The sequence below is a fragment of the Periophthalmus magnuspinnatus genome, chromosome 8 (assembly GCF_009829125.3).
Source record: "Periophthalmus magnuspinnatus isolate fPerMag1 chromosome 8, fPerMag1.2.pri, whole genome shotgun sequence".
In the NCBI taxonomy this organism is placed as follows: Eukaryota; Metazoa; Chordata; class Actinopteri; order Gobiiformes; family Gobiidae; genus Periophthalmus; species Periophthalmus magnuspinnatus.
Window position 1 is genome coordinate 19,810,126 of NC_047133.1, and position 22,086 is coordinate 19,832,211.

Genomic DNA, 22,086 nt, shown 5'->3' on the forward strand with positions numbered 1-22,086 from the left:
AGGTGGGGAGGATAGAGAGATGGAGGGAGAGATAGAGAGAGTGTGGATAGAGATGGAAGGAGGAGAGGGAGGATAGAGAGATGGAGGGAGGAGAGGAGGGGAGGGAGGATAGAGAGTTGGGGGGAGGAGAGGAGAGAGAGTTAGAGAGAGCAAGGATAGAAATGGAGGGAGGAGAGGAGGGGAGGGAGGATAAAGAGATGGAGGGAGGAGAGCAGAGGAGGGAGGACAGTGAGATGGAGAGAGGAAAGGAGGAGGAGAGTTGAGAGAAAGAGCGAGGGTAGAGGGATGGCAGGAGGAGAGGAGGGGTGAGAGAGATGGAGGTAGGATAGAGAGATAGAGGGAAGAGAGGAGGAAGAGGGGTGAGAGAGAGATGCAGCAAGGACAGAGAGAGGGAGGAGAAGAGAGGGGAGAGAGATGGAGGGAGGAGAAGAGAGTGGAGAGAGATGGAGGGAAGAGAGGGAGATGGAGGGCAGTGAGGAGAGGGAGAGAGACGATAGAGAGATGGAAGCAGGAGAGGAGAGAGGGATGAGAGAGACTGAGGAAGGGAGGATAGAGAGATTAAGGAAAGAGAGGAGGGGGAGGTGAGAGAGAGATGGAAGGGAGGATAGAGAGGGGGTATTGAGAGATGGAGGCGGGGGATGGAAAGGAGGGGTGGTGGGAGAGAGACGGAGGATAGAGATGGAGAGAGGCGGGGACTCCAGTGAGAGCTGCTCAGTGCTGCATACATCCTCTGGAACAACTGTCAGCCTTTGTCCATCAGCCCAATGCAACATTTTTAAAACCACTTTGTCTTGAATTATCAGCATTTTTTATTATTTGGGAAATTTTCAAAGTTGACAGAAGATGCCGGTTATGAAAGGTCTCCTCGCTCCCCAGAACACATTCTTGGACAATATCGCCAACCACTTTGACGGGACTCGTAAGTAGATTTTGCATGTATATTTTGTATGATTTTAATGTCTGTTGGTCCCACAAATGCCACATGGATTCATCTGTGGTGGTGTGTGTGGTTTAATTTAAAGCAAGTCAACTTTTGTTTTCATATTGTTTGGAAATGGTCTTAATGTTGGTCTAGTTCTAGATTAATTTTAGTTTAGTCCTGGATTAGCCCTGGCTCAGTTCTAGATTAGATTTGTTTAGTCTGAGATTAGTCCTGGTTTGGTCCCAGATTAGTCCTGGTTTAGTATGAGATTAGGCCTGGTTTAGTCTGAGATTAGTCCTGGTTTAGTCCCAGTTTAGTCTTGGTTTAGTCTCAGATTAGTCCTGGTTTAGTCCCAGATTAGTCCTGGTTTAGTCTGAGATTAATCCTGGTTTAGTCTGAGATTAATCCTGGTTTAGTCCCAGATTAGTCTTGGTTTAGTCTCAGATTAGTCCTGGTTTAGTCCCAGATTAGTCCTGGTTTAGTCTGAGATTAATCCTGGTTTAGTCCCAGATTAATCTTGGTTTAGTCTCAGATTAGTCCTGGTTTAGTCTCAGATTAGTCCTGGTTTAGTCCCAGATTAGTCCTGGTTTAGTCTGAGATTAGTCCCGGTTTAGTCCCAGATTAGTCCTGGTTTAGTCTGAGATTAGTCCTGGTTTAGTTCTAGATTAGTCCCGGTTTAGTGTAGCCCTATAATTAGTTTGTACTATTGATATCTTTAATTGTGCCTTTTGACCATGTTTAGACCTGGTTTAGTCCGGGTTTAAAACTGGTTTATTCGTGATTTGGACCTGGGTTAAATCTCTTTTTAACACATTCATGTTTGATTTGTATTAATATGGTCAATGTTTTTATTACATCAACAAATCATGAAATTACATTTTAATTAAATATTTTGTAATGTCCAAAATCACAGAACAGAAGTCACCTGAAAACTCAACCCAAGTCTAAAAATCCAACCCTGGAAACGTTGATATTTACACAATGAAATGGAAATGAGCAAATTCATATTTTTCCATTTTAAACCTGGATAGTGAAGCCACATTACCCACATGTGTCATATGTTTTGCTTTAATGCAAATATCAATGTAAAAGAGCGTCACAATTAAAATACAAGATTAAAACACCACTATAATCTTTAATCACTCATTTAAACTAAGAAAAGACACAGAAGAATCCATTCACTCTGTTCAGTGTTAAAAATATACTTTGACATTTAAGCTGTAAATGTGCATATGAAATGAATAAATGCAGGTTTTTACTGGACTGGGTTGAGGTGTGTGGTTGCCGTGGAAACATTAAAAGTAGAAGACCATAGAGAAGACATGGCTCTTTAACGACAAAGGGTCAAAGGGACAATGGTAGACCTCGGAGCGCAAGACCAGTAATTAAGACCACTGGCATTTAGCGAGGAATAACGGGTTAAACAGGGAGATTAAAAAGAAACAAAAATACATTGCATATATTAAACAGAAACATTCACGAAATCTTTAAAAAACGTGAAAAACTGCCAGTTCACTTTAAACCATTTGCTGACTGAGTATCCTCATTATTTACGAAGATGAGTTTATAAGCACTTTTCACAACTCTCAGACACCAGGGCGGACACAACAACTAGCATGCTAACTGTTCAATTCAGTTCAATTATTTTTTTAAGCCTAAAATCATAACAGCAGTCGCCTCTTAGGGCTGAACATGAGAATTGATTTGACCAACAGAAAATTTGAAAATTGACAATGAAACAGACAAGCAAATGGAGAGTGCCCCCTGTCCTTAGACCCTCCTCAAAACTCAAACCTCAGACCTAAAAACTCAGACCCCAGACCTCAAAACTCAGAGCTCAAATCTCAAACCTCAAACTCCAAAGTCAAAACTCAAACCTGAAACCTCAAAACTCGAACCTCAAACTTCAAAGTCAAACCTCAGACCTCAGACCTCAAAACTCAAAACTCAGACCTCAGACCTCAGAACTCAGAACGGACAGGCAGCTGCAGACGTGTCCAGGATTAATACATATCCATTTGCAGATTGAGTTCAAGTCTGTAAAGTCAGAGCCCACTCAGCTAAGAGACAGAGTGGGACGGTTCACTTCTTGATACTCTGACAATAAAACACTTTATAATAAGAAAGCAAATTTTGCTCAGAATTTGGAGCATTTTGTTCAGATATAGCATTTTCTTCCAAATCTGTATGGTTCCTCCGACTAAACAAACTCAAATGCTGTCAATGTCCCTTTAAAGTACTTATACTGATGATAGTGTGGTGATGGAGGGCTAAAAGATACAGTATTTCATCGTGCGTAAACCTCAGCAGAAAGTTTATCTGAACAAAATGCTCCAAATTCTCCATTCACACACAGTAACCTACATTCTCATAAAAATACGACTTTATTCTCGTAATATTATGACTTTTTTCTCGTAGTACTATGACTTCATCTCATAAAATTGCGACTTTTTCAGGCTTCGACTTTATTCTCGTAAAATTACAACTTTAATGTTGAAATGCTATGACTTTATTCTCGTAGCACCCGTATAACTTATTTTATTTAAGTGACCCTTATACTCCGTCGTAATTTCAGAATGTGTTTTTACCATAGACTGTATATATAAATGGACATAGCTAACCTGTTAGTGGCAACGTTCCAAATAGAAAGTGATTATGGGCGAACTTCCAACTCCATCGACTCCCATTCACTTTCTATTGAAAAACCGTCCCCACTCTCTCTGTACCTGCTGACAGACTGTATTGTATTATGCTGTATTAACCCACTTGACATGATTTTTTTTCCCGCTTTGTGTCTGTAAATCAAGATATTAACATTAACAGACAAATCAGGTGCTTTCTTTCCCGAAGTCGGTCCTGCTAACGTTAGTGTTAGGTTTGATTAGCAGCATTGTTAAGCGCCTGCTCCCTGCTAAGGTGTAAACTCCAGCAGCCTCGTTCCTGATTGGCTCTTTGGTTGCTGATACTCGTGATCAGAATTCCAAATATGGAATTTGTCACCAAATTGGCCCCTATAGCTGTTAGCCTTGATGAGACTAAATTTGACTGGAGCTGAACGCTATGGGTGACGTCACACTTCTTTATACAGTCTATGTTTTTTATCTTTTAACTGTGCAGTATAGATGAAATTTTGCCCAAAAAACAAAAAAAAAGTCTTCAGAGTTCTATATCTAAACCAGATTTGACTGTGGTTGGTGCTGTCCCTGTTGTGTGAATGTGAACCCCGCTGACCCAGTGGACTCAGAGCTGATGTATTGAGTCTAAAAAGACACTTGTTGTGTTGACCCTATGAGAAAAAGTTAAGTTTATCCAACTCAGAGGAACATGTGAATGAACAATAAGTCAGACTATGTTCAGCATTGTTAGGTCTTATTATGCAAAAAGTACTTCTACACACACAACTGCTTGTATTACCACTAATTAATTATATTCATGCACAAAGTGAGGTAATACTGTGTGGAGTTTGCATGTTCTGCCTGTGTCTGCGTGAGTGTCCCAGTTTCTGCCTTCAACCTAAATATGCTATAACCAGATGAAGGGAAGAGTCCACGAGTGACGCCCGCTTTGTCTGACGGGTTTGTAGATCGGGTCAAAAGCAGAGGATCTTTATTAGTTGCTTAAAGATGCACTACGCAACTATTCTCGCCTCCATGGAGATGTTATTGTTTTGCAATATTACGCAACAACAGGGCAGTTAACTATTTATGAATATCTATGCATTTATTCAAGTACAGACATTTGTATTGGATTATTACTACGAGCGGACTGGAAGCCTCTCCCTAGGTCTGATCTGTAACTTAGCCTGATGGGGTGACCTGTTTTAGAGAGGTATAAGTTTAATGCCATGCTGTGGAACTTTCCAGGCAAAGCAATAACATCTCCATGAGGACAAACAGGTAGTAGATCTTACACCAGAAAATGGTATATTGCACCTTAAAGGGCCCATATTACTCCATTTTCTGATCAATGTTATAATGTTGTTTCCTCATTTAACACACAAATCCTTCTTCTCTCAAACAGAAAACACTCCACTTCCACCTTGTGATGTCATGTGGTAATACAGGAAGTGCTCCACTGTATTTTTAAACTCCATACACCTTCACTATAATCATTTGGATGATTTCAGCCCTGGAATTTCCTACATCTACTGAAAGATATCTGTTAACTTGAAAGCTGCCACTTCATGACATCACAAGGAATTTTTTTCCTCAATCCTTCAGCAGTACATCGATATAACACCCTGTGAGTGGGAGGATAACTATAGACAGTATATAGTTCAGGTCACTTATGCTATGAGAAAGACCTGATAAATCTCAAGCTTTGAAAATGATGATGTCTATTTTTATTCTAATATCACCAGTATGTTCCTTTCCATTTCCATTTCATAATTTGGTTTTGGTGTGTTCCTTTTAGTATAATTTAAACTGATTCACTTAGTTTTACATAAGGAAACAGGAGCAAGGACGCCACTTGTTGTCTTGCCTGTGAAAATAATTAAATTGTCGTTATTTAAAGTTATATGTCGGCCATTTTTAAAGTGTTGGGGGTGAGGGGGTGAGGTCGTGGGTCAGGCCATGTGGAGGGGAGAACTGGTTTAAGTTCTTTTTTGTTTCAATGTTTTTGTGTATTTTGGTCTCGGTGGTTATATTTTGATTTGAAACACTTTTGTTAAAGGGACCCTCAAAAATGAAGCGGTTATGTTGATTTACTGCTAAAGTTCAAAAGTTCGGCACCCGTGGAATGATTTGTACTTATTCGGGGGGAGGTACTTCCTGCTGGGAGAGTGTATAAAAGTACAGGTTTAGTCTCTGTTTATTTGTGAATAGTTTATGTTGTTTTCTTGAGTTATTTTGCGTTTCCTCTGCAGTCATCTTTAAATAAATTCAATCTGGTAGAAGACACTTTTATGTAAATGTGCAGATCGGAGCAGCTTCCCCACAAGTTACACTATGCAACTTTTCACCTGCTCGTCTCCATGGAAATATTACTACTTAACCTGGTGTTTTTATTACTCAAAAACACCTGGAAAAACACGCATGCATACTGTTAGCGGGCTCACCTCTCCACAGATCAGACCTATGACTTGACCTGATGGTAGATAAGAGAAAAAGGTCAGTTTAATGCCGTACTATGGAAGATTCCAGGTAAAGCAGGTCTCATAGTGCAGCTTTAATGCAATCGAAAGTAGACACTGCTCCAAAGGATGAACGATTATAATATAGTCTGTGATAATGAGTTCAAATGCAACCCACTTAAGGCCGTGTGTAACTGAAGGATCCACACGCACTGATACCTCTATGTACACGTCCCCCTCTTCTACTTTGTGTTTAATACTCTGTAGATAATTACCATGGCAATAACTTTCACATTTGAATGCTCGTAATTAGCAGTAATGAAGGAGCACCACTGCTAATGACGGGGATTTAAAAGGTGTTATGTAATAGTGACTAGGTAAACAGTTAAGCTAATTCAAAGTTGGTCTAAACTTGCAAACTACAAAAAAAAAAAAAAAAAATTTCAAAGGGATAGCAAAAGCAGAAATGTTTTTTTTCTTACAAATTCTTTCCTTGCGTGACCTTTTTTGGGATTAAAGCTGACAAAAATCTTTCAAAAATTGCAGTAAAACCACCCACTTTGGTACTGATTAAAAATGTAAAAAATCTGAATTATTCTCAAACATGCTCTCTCAAAATGATGTTTTTATAAAGTGTAATTTGACATAAAAAAAATAAAAAAATAAAAAAATAAATAAAGGTCCCATATTACACTGTTTTCTGATCTATGTTATAATGTTGTTTCCTCATCACAAACAGACCTGGAGTTGTGTTTTGTTTCATTCACACATGTTTAACACACAAACCCTGCAGATTTAGGCTGAGTTCTTCTCTCAAACAGCAAAACACTCTGTTCCACCTTCTGATGTCACGTGGTAATACAGGAAGTGCTTCATTGTGTTTTTAAACTCCATACACCTTCATGTGGATGATTTCAGACCTGGAAGTCCCAATCTCTTCTGAACTAAAGGTAAAAGGAGCTGTTAACTTGAAAACTACCACTACATGACATCACAAGGTGGAACAGAGCATTTTGAGCTTTGGAGACATAGTAAAACAGATTACTCAAACATGTGTGAATGAAAAAAAACACAACTCCAGGTCTGGTTTTGAGCAGGTAACAACATTATAATACTTTAACAAACAACTAAATGATAATAGACTATATGGCAGTTAAAGGTACACTGTACTTTTCGGGTAGAGGTCTGTCACCTGCTTAGCTCCTTGGAGATTGCCTGCAATGTTCCACAGTATAGCATTTAACTTCTCTACCAGAACAGCAAGGAGTGGGTTTGTGTCCTTGGGCAAGACACTTAACCCATTTTGAATGTATGTATGTTGAGTGTGAGTGTTTTTTTAACTATAAAACATACCTGTTAGAGAATAAATACAAGATTAAGTTTAAGTGGAACTTTCCAGACAAAGCAGGTAGATTTCCATGGAGAAAAGCATGTGGAGTTACACCTAAAAGGTCCTATATTATGCCCAAATGACTCTTGTGAGCTGTAAGCCATGTTAGAATGCTGTTAACTTATCAAAAAACATACCTGGAGTTGTGTTTTGTTTCATTCACACATGTTTGAGTAACACTTTATTATTAGTCTGTCTACATCTCCAAGCCTCAAAATGCTCTGTTCCACCTTATGATGTCATGAAGTTGTAGTTTTTCAATTTAAGAGCTCCTTTTACCTTTAGTTCAGTAGAGATTGGCACGTCCAGAGCTGAAATCATTCAAATGATTCTAGTGAAGGTGTGTGGAGTTTAAAAACACAGTGGAGCACTTCCTGTATTACCACATGATGACATCACAAGGTGGAACAGACTGTTTTCGGTTTGGGAAAATGACGCAGCCTAAATATGCAGGGTTTGTGTGTTAAACATGTGAATGAAACAAAACACAACTCCAGGTCTGTTTGTGACAAGAAAACAACATTATAACAGATCAGAAAACAGCGTAATGTCGACCCTTTAAAAAAAATATATATATATTGTAAGCCAAAGTATGCCCAGACACACCTTGCACTGAGATGACCTTGTTGAGCTAATAGTGCAATCATGTTAAAATCTATAAAAACATAACTCAAATCTGCTCATTAAAATACTGCAAATGAAATGCGATGTACGAGATTGGGGGTCAGAAGAGTTCACAGTCGTGCTAACCCTGTAGGTGCAAATTGCAGAGCGGCCATATGTTTTTTTCTTTCTTTCACACCAATCGCTATGGCAACTGAAAAGTGAAAATCTTGTTCTGTTTATAGTTTCTTGCCAGATTAGATGCAGCGGCAGCACACCCAGATATCTAAGCTCATCATTGTTAGCGTTTAGCGTTTAGCGTAACCTCGGCAGGTACAAAACAGGCTTTGGAGCCGTTTAAATAGAGATGTGTATGTAAAGGACACACAGGGGTGTTCACTATTGTTTATATTGGAGATAATAGGAGAGACAAACATGAAACGTCTGCCCCATTTCCAGTTTAAATTCATTCACGTCTGTTGGAGTAATGCTTTATCCTCTCTTATTCCTTTCTTTTACTACAAAAAGCTGGGCTGGGTTCTGTTTTTCTTTTGCCTTTTTGTTCAAAAGAATACAATAGATCTACACTCTTCTGCCTCCTGCTGGTGGCTTTATCCCTTTGTTTAAAGCAAGTTAGCAATTTTTTATTTTTTTTCCCCGAAAGTATTTTTATTTTAGTGTAGTATTATAGTCGTTTTTTGTTTTTTTTTTCAAGTTGTAAAGATGTATACAGTTGACCAAGACTGTCCTAAAATGTTAAAAAGTGAAATAATATGTCACTTCTTTAATTCTGTAGTATCTTGCTCTTGCGGTATTAGAGTGGTGGGATAAAATAAATATAACAATATTAAAATAGACTAAAAATAAACCAACAACACTGAAAATGAAAAAAAAACAAAACAAAAAACATGGAGTGCACAGGTAAAACATGAGAGTTTGTGTACCTGCTTCACATGTTTTCAGCTACTTCCTGTATCAGCGTCACATGATCGTTTAGGTGTAGTGCTGTGTCTTGTACGCTGCTTTACGTGGTTTTGCCAGACAGCAGGGGAAGCGTACGCCCCCTACTGTCTGTCGCCTTCTCCAGGACTGCCTCCTATGTGTGTGATAAGGTGTACGCTCCCTCGTCACGGTTCAAGCTTCTTTGCTTCAGACAGTAGGGGACGTAAGCTTCCTCTACAAATAAAACAAAACAAAACGTAGATATAAAGTCAAGCCAAGCCAAACGGTTCAACCACACTTCTCTTTAGTGTCTTTAAAAGTGCACTAGGCAACTTTTCTAATGGGGGGTCACCTGGAATGTTCCACAGTACGGCATTAAACCTATCTGTTCAGCATTTATTCCACTACAGTGTTTTTGTTGCTGTATAATACCTTAAAAAACACGCATTCTTACTGTGGGTGGAGTCGCCTCTCTACAGATCTAACGTGTAACTCATTCATCATTTGGTGCTTGTATCCATGGAGATTGAGTTTAATGCCAATGGAACATTCAGGCACCATAATAGTAAATGACGTGATGACTTGGCATAGGAAGAAACTAATGACATTTCCATAAAGCAGGTGGCAGGTCCTCCACCGGAAAAGTTACGTAATGAAACTTTGCCCCTATTTAGAGTTTTGTATCCGTGATAACTAGCTTGAGGTTGCACATATGAGACTGAATAGCAGCTCCAGGATCATTAGCCATGTTCTGTCCTCTCTCTCTCCTCTTCCTCCCACACTCCTGACCCTTCCTCTCCTCCGTGCTGAGGCGTGTGTGTAATTCTGTTGTATCTTCTCCTAACACAAATCTTTCCATCGCTCCTCATTCATTTTCAGCACCAACCTTGGGAGACATTTTTTTCATTAGTGATAAAAGCCATATTTTGATTTGTACTTTTACTTACTGTTAATGGTGGAGTAAAAGGTGTTGGGACGTGCATTTGGCTGAGGTGGAGTCTCTCTGTACTGCTGCTGTTTTTCACATGACATCACACTCACATCTTCTGTTCACGGGTTTCAGCAGCTTGTTTAGGTGCCATTTTGAGGACTTTTCACCAAACTAAAGATAGAATATTTTGGTAATGCTTTTTACTACAAACTGCACTTTCAATGCCCCTGAATAACCAGTAGTTTCTCAAGAATGAATCTTTCACGCTATTTTCTGATCTGTTATAATGTTTCCTTACTGTTGTTTCACAAACAGATCTGGAGTTGTGTTTTGTTTCATTCACATATGTTCAACATACAAACCCTCTTCTCTCAAACACAAAACACTCCACCTTGTGATGTCATCAAGTGCTAACACAGGAAGTGCTCCACTGTGTTTACTGTTTTTAAACTCCATACATCTTGACTAGAAATATTTGGATGATTTCAGCCCTGGAATTGCCAATCTTTACTAAACTAAAAGTAAAAGGATAGCTGGCAACTTGAAAATTACCACTTCATGACATCACAAGGTGGAACAGAGCATTTTGAGCTTTGGAGATGTAAACAGACTAAAAATAAAACGTTACTCAAACATATGTAAATGAAACAAAACACAACTCCGGGTATGTTTTTGAGGGGGTAACAACATTTTAACACGGCTTAAAGAGTCAATTTTGCGTAGTATAGGACCATTTTACTGTAACAAGCCATAGATTTAAGACCAGAATAGTGAGGAGAGACTTCTACAGAAATACTGGCTTCTGCCCCCATCGGAGAGTATGATGTCATCACATTCTTGGATCTGAAAACAACCCATAGAAATTGGTGATAGTCTCATTAGGATACATCATGTCTGGACTGCACTCCCACAAAGCTGGTTCTATTTACTCTATCTGGCAACCCACCTCCAGCTGTACTTCAAAGAATACTCTGATCTGTCCAGGGGCAGCAGGGTTTTGAATGATAGTCAAAAAGGACATGGCGGAAATGAGGAAACTCAACCAGGAACATCAGTACTGTCACCTGTCAGCCAATCAAAACACACTACCTGTGCATTTATTCATACAGCTTTTTCAGATATGTAGGAGCAAATTGTGACAAGTACGGTCATTTTCATTCTCCAACATGTAGTTGTGACGAGTAGAACTACAATTTTAAAAAGCTGAAGTAGTTTATAACGAAGCAGCAGGTGTTTGACCATATGTAAGTGTATTTGATTTTTTTCACCAGTAGATAGCAAATGTGAAACCTGCTCCCCCCTCTCCTCACTTGGCCTTTGTTCAGACTCACCTGAGCCCTTTTCCAGACTGCTTCCTCCTTCCTTTTTCTATACACTAATCCAGTGAGGAGAAGTGGCTTCTCATCTCCTTCACATTACGTCAGACCGGAGCTGACCTAACAGGTGTGTGTAACAGCGGGGAGCAGCCCGACATGCAAAACACACCTCATGACTTCAGTGTTTATCTTTATTTAGAAGCGTTAACATCGCCTTTAGACATTTATACTGATGACAGACTTTTAGAGACAAAAAGTCAAACAGCTCTGAGGTCAGATCTGCTTTTATTACAGCTGGAAAACGACATGACTCACATTTCTCTGTACGAGCCTTTGGGTGAATCTGCACCTGTTAAGCTCCCAGTTATTATCCATTTACTGTGACAGTGAAACAAGTGACTTCATAGATTCATGAGCTGCTTCACAGGAGTGTAGCACCACAGAGCAGCTAGACGTGCCTTTACTGAGATGAGTAAACATCAGTGAACAGAGCCATGTGGCTCTGTAAATGAAAGAAAATTGTGTCTGGAGTAAAATGTCTTTATTGGATCAGGAAAACCCATTATTTTCATAAGTGATAAGTTTCAGTCATGTCAGAGACATGCAGTGTATTCTGCAGAGAAACAAAAAAGCCAGTGCTCTACTGTCCTTGTGGTGTTAAAATGATGATTTTTCATATGAAACTGCATTGCTTTCACAGTAATGAGCCGTGTCTCCAAGCTCCAAGCCTCTAATGAGGGAACCTCTGCTCAGCGGTGAAGGAAACTCACCAAGAGTTTAGTGGAAGTGAGGAGGAAAAGGAGGAACTGGTTTGGAAAAGGGTCCTGTTCTCTCCGCTCTTCTTCCATCAGGCCAAACCTGGCACACTGTCAGACTGCAGTGACATAGATTGTATCTATGTATCTATCTGTTATGTATATTGTCCCTCTTTGATACCGTAGTTACGCACAACACAAAGTGCAAAAGTGTGATGATACTACAGAGGCAATCAGTTGTGTGGTTTTCACCTACAGTTTCTTCATTGTTTTTACCTGAGCAATATGAGACGATATAACAGGAGATGTGTGCAATATAACAGGATATGTGCAATATAACAGAAGGAGTGTGCAATATAACAAGAGATATGTGCAATATAACAAGAGATATGTGCAATATAACAGAAGGAGTGTGCAATATAACAGGAGATATGTGCAATATAACAGGAGATATGTGCAATATAACAGAAGGAGTGTGCAATATAACAGGAGATATGTGCAATATAACAGAAGGAGTGTGCAATATAACAGGAGATATGTGCAATATAACAGGGGGAGTGTGCAATATAACAGGAGGAGTGTGCAATATAACAGGAGATATGTGCAATATAACAGGGGGAGTGTGCAATATAACAGGAGGAGTGTGCAATATAACAGGGGGAGTGTGCAATATAACAGGATGTATGTGCAATATAACAGGATGTATGTGCAATATAACAGGAGATATGTGCAATATAACAGAAGGAGTGTGCAATATAACAGGAGATATGTGCAATATAACAGGAGGAGTGTGCAATATAACAGGAGATATGTGCAATATTACAGGAAGAGTGTGCAATATAACAGAAGGAGAGTGCAATATAACAGGAGATATGTGCAATACAACAGGGAGAGTGTGCAATATAACAGGAGGAGTGTGCAATATAACAGGAGATATGTGCAATATAACAGAAGGAGTGTGCAATATAACAGGAGATATGTGCAATATAACAGGAGTGTGCAATATAACAGGAGATGTGTGCAATATAACAGGAGATATGTGCAATATAACAGGAGGGGGGTTGGTGATTCTAATTAGAGATGGTAATGGTTAATTTTGACAAGAATTTATTTTGTTTTAGTCTCTTGACAAAAATGATGATTTTAGTCAAGCTTTAATATTTTTTTTTCTTGCCAAAAATGAGAATTAATACGTTTTTGGAGGCACGCCACCTGCATGATACTACATGATACTACATGATACTGCGTGACACTGCACACTGCAGAGGTTTATATCAAAGGAAGCAACATTTTCATGGAAATAAAAACAAACAAAAAAAAAAAGCTTTTTTTGCTAAAACATTACACTGTGGCTTTGACAACTAAATCCATAATGGTTTTAGTCAACCAGAAAATATCTTCACTATAAAAATGTACTTTTAGTCAACAAAAATACATGTAATGTTTTGTTATTACTTTTTATTTGGTTTTATTCAGGAAAAATAGTAAAGTCATTATAGTTGCCTATAACTGTAGAGGTTTTGGACCTTTCAAACAACAAAAGGATTGGAAAAAGATGTTCAGGTACCAATCCCTGCTCATTTTGAAATATTTTGTCATCTTGTCTTCCAGATAGTAACTTCTTGCTGGGGAATGCCCAGGGTCGCCATGGTTACCCCATAGTGTACTGCTCGGATGGCTTCTGTGAGTTGACGGGGTTCGTGAGGACGGAGGTGATGCAGAAGACGTGCTCATGTAGTTTCCTCCATGGAGCAGAGACCAGTGATAGTGTGGTCCAGCAGATCGACAAGGCCCTGAGCGGACAGCACGAGTACCAAGCGCATGTCTGCTTCTATCAGAAAAATGGTATGGGATTCAACAGGGCATCATCATAGTAATGTAGTAGGTCATGAAGGATACTAATAATCTGACAGTATCCCAGTGTTGTACTAATCCAAATCTAACAAAGTATTCCCATTCATCTTCAGCTGTGACAGTTAATATCTTATTTTCTTTAGGCAGAACATTACATTAGCACGATCAATTTAGCTTAATGTGTTGGGGCTGAGCTGAGAGCCACCTTCACTTATCCTGGGAGACCCAATGAGAGAATTTAGACTCTCCTTTTCATGGTTCCACTGTTTAAATACCAAAGTGGCACCAAAGTATCCAGTTTTGCTTGTCTACAAAATATATTCCATTTTTGTAAAGCAAAACAGCCAAAAGTCCTTTTTCTCCTGTCTCAGTTTGAGTACAGCCAGTCCTTAGACTTATTTAATCATGAGCTCTTGTATTAAAAGTTTCCATATCAAAGTTCAACAAGTGAGATATTCAGACAGTCTATGAAGTAGTCCCTTATAAATATATTTATACAGTGTTGTTCTTCTGACAGATGCGATGGCCAAGCTACTGTTTCATTGACTGTACAGTGATGGGTTTAAATTAATCACCTGTTATGAAACAAAGGGCTGAGTGAATGAGAGAAAGAGTGGATCTACAGGTTTTTAAGTACAGGTTGAAGTCTGCATGTATATTATATCTCCATAATCCAGTGCAAAAAGATAGTTGCTTGAACAGTTTCTTACAACATCTGCTGCTGTCCTTGGAGAGAGACATCCCAGGTGTGTGACAGGAGGAAGGCTCCATCGTCACGGTTGATGGGGTCTGTTTGTTGCTTTTAGATTTCAATCACCTCATTGATTCAGCATTTGACATTTGAAAAACATGTTAAAACACTGAATCAAGGACCATCACACCACAGAAATATAGTCTAACCAAAAGAAATCCAGGCCGAGAGTTGTGTTTTGTTTCATTCACACGTTTAACACAAAAACCCTGCATATTTCGGATCATTTCAGCCCTAGAATTACTCAGCTCTACTGAACAAAAGTTAAAAGGTAGCTGTTAAATTGAAAACTACGATACGATACGACATCACAAGGTGGAACAGAGCATTTTGAGCTTTGGAGATGTAAACAAAACACATTTCCAGGTATGTTTTTGATATGGTAACATCATTATAACATGACTTAAAGCTCACAAGAGTCAGTTGCGTGTAATATAGGACCATTAAAAAGTACCAGGAGGACTTCACTATTACTAATGCAAATACATGTCAGTGCTAAAGCTGCTAAAATTGCATAATGACCTTGTTGCCAAACCAGTGCAGTTTTTTGAAAAGTCTACAAAATGCAATCCCATCTCAGTTCTTCAGTTTGCTTTGAGTGAGAGCACTGTATTAACTATGTGGTCTTCACAGGGAATCCATTCTGGTGCCTTCTGGACATCGTTCCAATCAAAAATGAAAAAGGCGACGTGGTTCTGTACCTTTTATCCTTCAAAGACGTCAGCGATTCGTTTGGGAAGAGCCATCACTATGCAGAGACAGAGGGTAAGGCAGTAGCTCAGTTGATAGAGTGTTTGTCCACTGATGCACAGGTTGGCGGTGCAATTCCAGCTCCCACAGATGAATGTGGTCATTGTGTCCTTGGACAAGACACTTAACCCACCTCACCCTCAATGTCTGTGTGAATGAGTGAGTGGTTCCTTGATATAAAGCGTTTTGAGTGCCTTGAAGGTATATAAAAGTATCACCATATACAACTAGCTAAATTATCAAAAAGATAAATATGCTCAAATATCTGATTAAAATACATTTCAAAATCAAATAATTTAAAGCAACACCGTGTGATTTTCTTGATGTATTACATGTCACCTGCATGATTCCATGGAAGTAAAAATCACTTTGGAACATTCTCCATGGACATACATGTAGATTAGTTTTATGCCATATCATGGAATATTATAGCCAGAGGAACAACATTGCCATGGAAACAAGTGGGGTCCCCAGCTCCAGGCTGAGTAAGAGTCAGGTCTGTGAAGAATTGTAGTCTATTTTAGAGCTAAAAAAGTACACAGTGGGGCTTTAAGTTAACTCAACAATCATCACATGACAGACAGAGATTAACCATAGACTGTATATTTTAATTCTAGCCGCTGGGTTCCAAATAGGAAGTGATCATGGGCGCACTTCGGCTCCATCGACTCTGGCTCCAATTCACTTTACATTGAAAAACTGTCACCCCTCTCTCTGTAACTGCTGCTGTCAGGCTCGTCATTTTGTCATTCAAATGTTCGTATTAACCCACTCTATGTGATCCTGGTATTTTATTTCGTTATGTGTCAATCAAGATATGAACATTAATAACAGACAAATCAGGCGCTTTCTTCCCCCGAGGTCACTCATGCTAGTGTTAGCAACAGGTTTGTTTGACAGCATTGCTAAGGGACGTTGCCTTCAACAGCCTGGCTCCGGATTGGCTCTTTGGTTGCCATGATGCTCACAGTCAGAACTCCAAATTGGCCATTATAACTGATGAGCTTCATTTGACTGAAGCTGAACGCTGTGGGTGACGTCCTACTTCTTTATACAGTCTATGAGATTAACCTAAAATCCCTATTGTATCATTATAAAGTAATCAGGCTGAAAAGTAAGACATAATACTATTTACAGCTAATGTGTTTTGATGTTGTGGATGGGTGGTTTTCAGGGATCTGTGACGCTGTTCATCAGAGCAGAAAAACTCAACGCTCACACTTTGCACAAGTCCGACACCGAGGCCAGACCATAGTGCACCATCTCACCAACCTGTTCCACAAGAGGGGCAAGAGGAAGCTGACCAATGTGAGTACACAACGCCATGAGAATATATTAGTGATTACTATTGCGTAACCATGGAAACACAGTCCATTCAACAGGGGTCGGAAGTTTTAGTCTAGTTGCTTTCAGTTCTTTTTGGGGACCAAGCACAAAAAAATGTTATTTCACAAAAGAAAAGATGCTCTATGCCAGATTGAGCAAAAAACAGCTTCTATCCACAGGCCCTGGTGATAGGCCTATTATATCATTTAACGCACTTAAGCTATTAGAATGGTCAACTATGCAGATTACTATGCCCCAACAAATACTCATTTTAGAAAACTAAATACTTTACATTTACTTGATCTTGTTGATCTCAATACCATAAGGCAATTATGATGTTTAAGGCACATAATAATATGCTCCCTCAGTGTATCCAAGAGATGTTCATTTATGGAACAGCCTGGACCAAACATTAAAAGGCTCCAAAACAATTTACACATTCAAAAAAATCTTTAAGTCCAGTATCATAGAAAAAATATAGAGCACTAGAATAAATCATGTAGCTTACTTCATAAAACACAAACATTAAAAATAATTATGAAAGATATAAAGTGTCTGCGTATGTAGATGTAGATTTATACCTATATGTATGCTTATGTGTTCATTGGGGTGTGTGTGAGTGTGTGTGTAAATATCAATGTGTTTTGCTTATGTGTATGTGTATGTGTATGTGTATGTGTATGTGTATGTAAATAGGTCTTCTTTCCGACATTTTGATTTTTTTGTGTAAATAGATTTTCTGCCATCTTGTATTCTATATGTTAACAGGGTTAGGCAAAAAAACATGTTATTTTTGTTATTTTAGTGCTATTTTTTTTGCAATTTTGTTATTTTAGTCATATTTTTGTTTTATTTTAGTGTTTTTTTAAATATTATTTTAGCATTATTTCAGTGTTACTCCAGTGTGATTTGTGTGTTATTTTTGGTGACATTCATGAATGATTACACTAATTGATCAAAGAAAATAAACTAACATTCGAGCATCCTAATTACTCACCACAATGAGTTCATAAGAGCTTTCACAACTCTCAGAGACCAGTGCAGATACAGACAGCACATAGTGGACATATTTTGACTTCAGGAGCTATTTATACAATTTATATATGTATTGAGGCAACACAAACTTTGCTCAAATACATGGGAAAAATCAAGTACGTGGCCCTTTAATTTCACTGTGGTCATGTGGTTAAAATGCTATGGCTGATAAATGTATTTTTATCATCCCTTCCTGTAGTTGTCAACACATAAGTGCCGCTCCATTGACATATATGAATCTGCTTCCAATATGGATCCTAATTAAACAAGGATAATCAGCCTTGACATGTGCTTGGTGCGTTGGTTCGTCTCTCCTGGTCTAAAGCTGAGTTAATCAACAGCTCAGTAATGACCCACATGTGATATTGACAAAGAGGGTTCAAACAGGCCAATTAAGCCAATGGGGATAGAGGGAGGATTAACCACAAATCGTCACATCAAAACCAGTGAGCTGTGAGCAGATTCAAAAGCACATGGAAGGGAATGGTTCGCTAGACCTGCCTCACCGAAGAAAGGAAACAAACATCACAGGCAGTGTTGGAAGTAACTAAATACAAGCAACCAAAGATAAGCATTTATTTAGACTTGTTTCCAGTGGTGGAACGTAATGAAGAAAAAGTAGTAAAGTACTGTAGTTATGTGTGTCATAGTTCTACCTGTTTGCTTGTTTTCTTTCCTCAGTCCGGCTCTGTTTTTCAGCCTGTTCCGGCCCTTCTTTTGTTACCTCCCTGGTTTCCCAGCAGCTGCCTCTCATTGTGCTAATCAGCTCAGGGTAGCCTATATATACTGCTTCTGTTCAGTTAGTTCTTGCTAGATTGTTGACTAGACAAGAGCAACTTTCAAGCTCCTCTGATATACTCTGTTGTTTGCAATTCTGTGCCTGCATTTATATCTGTTGGAGTTACCTGTTCCTGAGTTTATTGGTCCAGCCTGTTTCCCCATTTGAATCCCCAGTGTGGAAGAACTTTTCGTTGACATTAAATAAGACTTTATTCCTCAGTTGTTTAGTCCCTGATTTAGCATATTCTGAATTACCTGCTTAAAGGACACTTTCTGTTGTAGTTTGAGACATTTGACGGTTCACTTCGTGTTGCATTTGAGTCCAGTTTACCGGTGTGACAATGTGTAAATTTTAGGTATCTGTACTTTACTTAAGTACATTTTGAAGTGGATATGTTTTCTTTTACTTCACTTCATTTGAGAGCAGATATCTCTCTCCACTACTTACGAACATGTGAGTGTAGTCACCAGTGAATCTCCACGAGTTCAGATGGGGCATGATTGATAGGTGGATTAGCCAATCAAGGGCATGCATGGTCTGCCTGTATCAAAACAAATATGTCTGTTTATAAGGAAAAAATAAAGGAATCAATGAGCAAAAAACTACACTCTGTTAATCTGAGGTGACATGACTGACAAGTTTGTTGTAAATCATAGGTGACCAATGAGCTCGTTCGTTTCACGTGTCAAATAAACAAATCTCATTGAACGGACATGTTTGATACTGGCTCGAGGTGTGATAGAGGAAGTGGGGACCAGACTGATATTAATCTGTATATTTCATGTTATTAATGAGTTAAAGTTAATAGATACAAGAAATGAATGAAAATGAGCAGAAAGAAGAGTAATCTTATGTTGCTCCTGCCCTTTTTTTTCAGACAGTACTTTAGCCCTGAGAGTTACTAGCAAAAGAAAAATAACATCTGTCAACTGGACAAAACGTTGTAGGAGTGAAGACATTTCGCTGCTCATCCAAGCCGCTTCTTCAGTTCTGGACAGATTACTGGTCGACACTGCCTTATATCTATCTGAAACTAAAAACCCTTTTGTTTACAGTTTCTGTTTGTAGGCTAAGTCTACTGTGCTATCTTACATGTACACTGTGCCTGAGACTTAGCATAGTCATTCAAGCCCCTAATGAGTGATTTCACACCTATTAGTATCCTGGCTAGCCCTATTGTACACAGATATCTACTGAGAATTGCTTTAAAACATTTCAGTACATTGCATTTATATCACAAATATGAATCCATTGCAAACACATATCTGCACTTTCATGAGCAACAATTTAGTTTCTTTCATACCGACTTCAGGAGCTGTTTTTATGTATTTCTTAAATGCTACTATTGTTCCATAAATGAACTCCTTACACAGCGGTGCTTTGTCCCATAATGTTGGTTCTGAATCTGGGTTTTTTGAACACATCTGTTCCTTTGAGATAAGAACAAGCCAGTACAATCTAAAAGAGTCTTTGAATGTTTACAGATAATACAGGTAGTACAAAAAAACTGGACTTGACAGGCAAATGTTACACTATTACAGAACTCATACAGAGATCGGATCATGTATTTAATTTTCACCTGCAAAATATTACAAAAACTTTGACTACACACAAATATTTCCATTTCCAGAACATGTTCCAGAAGCCGTCTTTACCTGAGTACAAGGTTGCCGCGGTGAAGAAGTCCCGCCTCATCCTTCTTCACTACAGTATCTCCAAAGCCCTGTGGGACTGGCTCATCCTCTTGGCAACTTTCTATGTGGCTGTGACTGTTCCCTATGACGTCTGCTTCGTGAACCATGACCCCGACCAAGAGCGCCACACGCAGGTCAGCCAAGGAACTATGGCCAGTGACATCGCCGTGGAGGTCCTCTTCATTCTGGGTAATTATGCAAAGTATATTGTTCATAATGGATACTGTACTGTTCGATACTTTAATAGAGATGGGTGTTGGTGATTGTCCTCAGAGGTGAGTAGAAGAATTTACATGTTTCAGTAAAAAAAACTGTCCAAGTCTATGATTGAGAAAGGTTTTATATTGTCAACATAAAATCCTCCAGCTAAGGTAGTCCTGACCAGCAACCGCCTGACAGGTTGTCCCAGCTGCATTAAAGGATGGGTCAAATGCAGAGGACACATTTAACTTACCTTAACCCTTGACGTATTATATGGTCTAAATACTTCTGTTCTTTGCACCATTAGTCTTACCTGTCCAGCTAGAACCACACACTTTGACAAAACTTTACAAAGATGAGTGGATCTGGAGCTGTAGGAGATGAGTTAGCCCATCAGAGACGCATGGTTTGTTCGTGTCAAAAACAAACATGGCTGCTTACTCAAATATTACTCTTATTTGAGTAATATTTTTGGGCACCCAATAACAGTACTCTTACTTAAGTACAATTTTAGTTACTTTACTCACCTCTGACTGTCATCCTTTTTCAAGGAGTTTGACAAAAGGCAGGAAGTTCAATGTCAGACACAGAGCAAAGGATCATGGGATGTATATTTTTAGGCCTAAAACTTTACAGCTTTTTTAAATTTTGTTTATTTATATCATCCCTGTTTCGGATGTGAACTGTCTGACAAGGGAATTAGCACATTCCAAGATAACTAGCGGAGTCAGGGGGTGTTAATCAGCCTCAGCAGATGCTAAAAGACATGATGCCATATACCAATGTTTAGATTCTTATCTTCCAAAACATAGTTTCAAAGGTGTTGTATATAGATTTGGTGACAGCGGCTCAGTTGGTGGTAGAGACATTTGCCCGCTAACACAGAAGTTGTTGGTTCGATCTCTGTTTGGCAAAACACTCACCTTTCATATGAATAAATCAGTGTGACTTCTAGAGGGCTTAGATACAGAAATGTCAGCCATCTGTGATGAAATAAATGAATAATGCACCACTTTCACGGTTACGTAATTTTTCTTGCTCAAACTAAAGACATTGTTTCAGTAATTACAGGCTCCACATACAAGAATTATTCATGGCAATTAAAGCACTTTTTTGAGTTCTTGTTACTGTACATTGTGTTGAAATGGCTATGGTGACTGGTCTATTGTCAAATTTTTATATTTACACTTTCAAGACACTCTAAGCCTTTTACATCAAAGAACCACTCACCCATTCACACACACATTCATACACTACTGTACGCAAATGCTGGGAGTGAGGTGGGTTAAGTGTCAAGGACAAGGACAGATGTCAGCAGTCATCTGTGGGAGTTGGAATCGCATGGCCAACCTGTGCCATTTCACCACTCAACCAACAATATGTACGTCGAGAGCGGGATTCAAACCACCAACTTTTGGATCCCCAAAGACGTGATTATTATTGGAAGGACTTTAAGCCATAGGATTTATCATCATCATAACTTTGGAGATTTCTTTCAAAAACAATGAGTCTCCCATAGAGGCCCCTGCCCTCCATGTGAAATGATCACATTGTTAAATTTAAGAATGTGAACGCAACCTATTGAGTGTCCACCATCTTGATACCACCACATCTCTTGGATATATTTATGTAGTGGTTCTGTCTAGTGTTGTCACAATACTACAATTTCTAACTCAATTTCTCTACTAAGGAATAGATTTGATACTCGATACTGATTCTGATACCACAATGGTAATTTAAAAAACTCTTTATTTAAATCAT

The 22,086-nt window shown here is 38.9% G+C and overlaps 1 protein-coding gene across 1 annotated transcript in view; it reads left to right on the top strand.

Annotated features, from left to right (window-relative positions):
* Positions 1 to 843: 843 nt before the first annotated feature.
* kcnh4a (potassium voltage-gated channel, subfamily H (eag-related), member 4a) overlaps positions 844 to 22,086 on the top strand; it is a 57,866-nt gene continuing 36,623 nt past the window's right edge. Inside the window, exons 1-5 of the mRNA XM_055223799.1 lie at positions 844 to 919; positions 13,545 to 13,778; positions 15,172 to 15,303; positions 16,463 to 16,596; positions 20,061 to 20,313. Of these exons, the coding sequence (XP_055079774.1) occupies positions 844 to 919; positions 13,545 to 13,778; positions 15,172 to 15,303; positions 16,463 to 16,596; positions 20,061 to 20,313 (829 nt within the window). The remainder of the gene's footprint in view (positions 920 to 13,544; positions 13,779 to 15,171; positions 15,304 to 16,462; positions 16,597 to 20,060; positions 20,314 to 22,086) is intronic.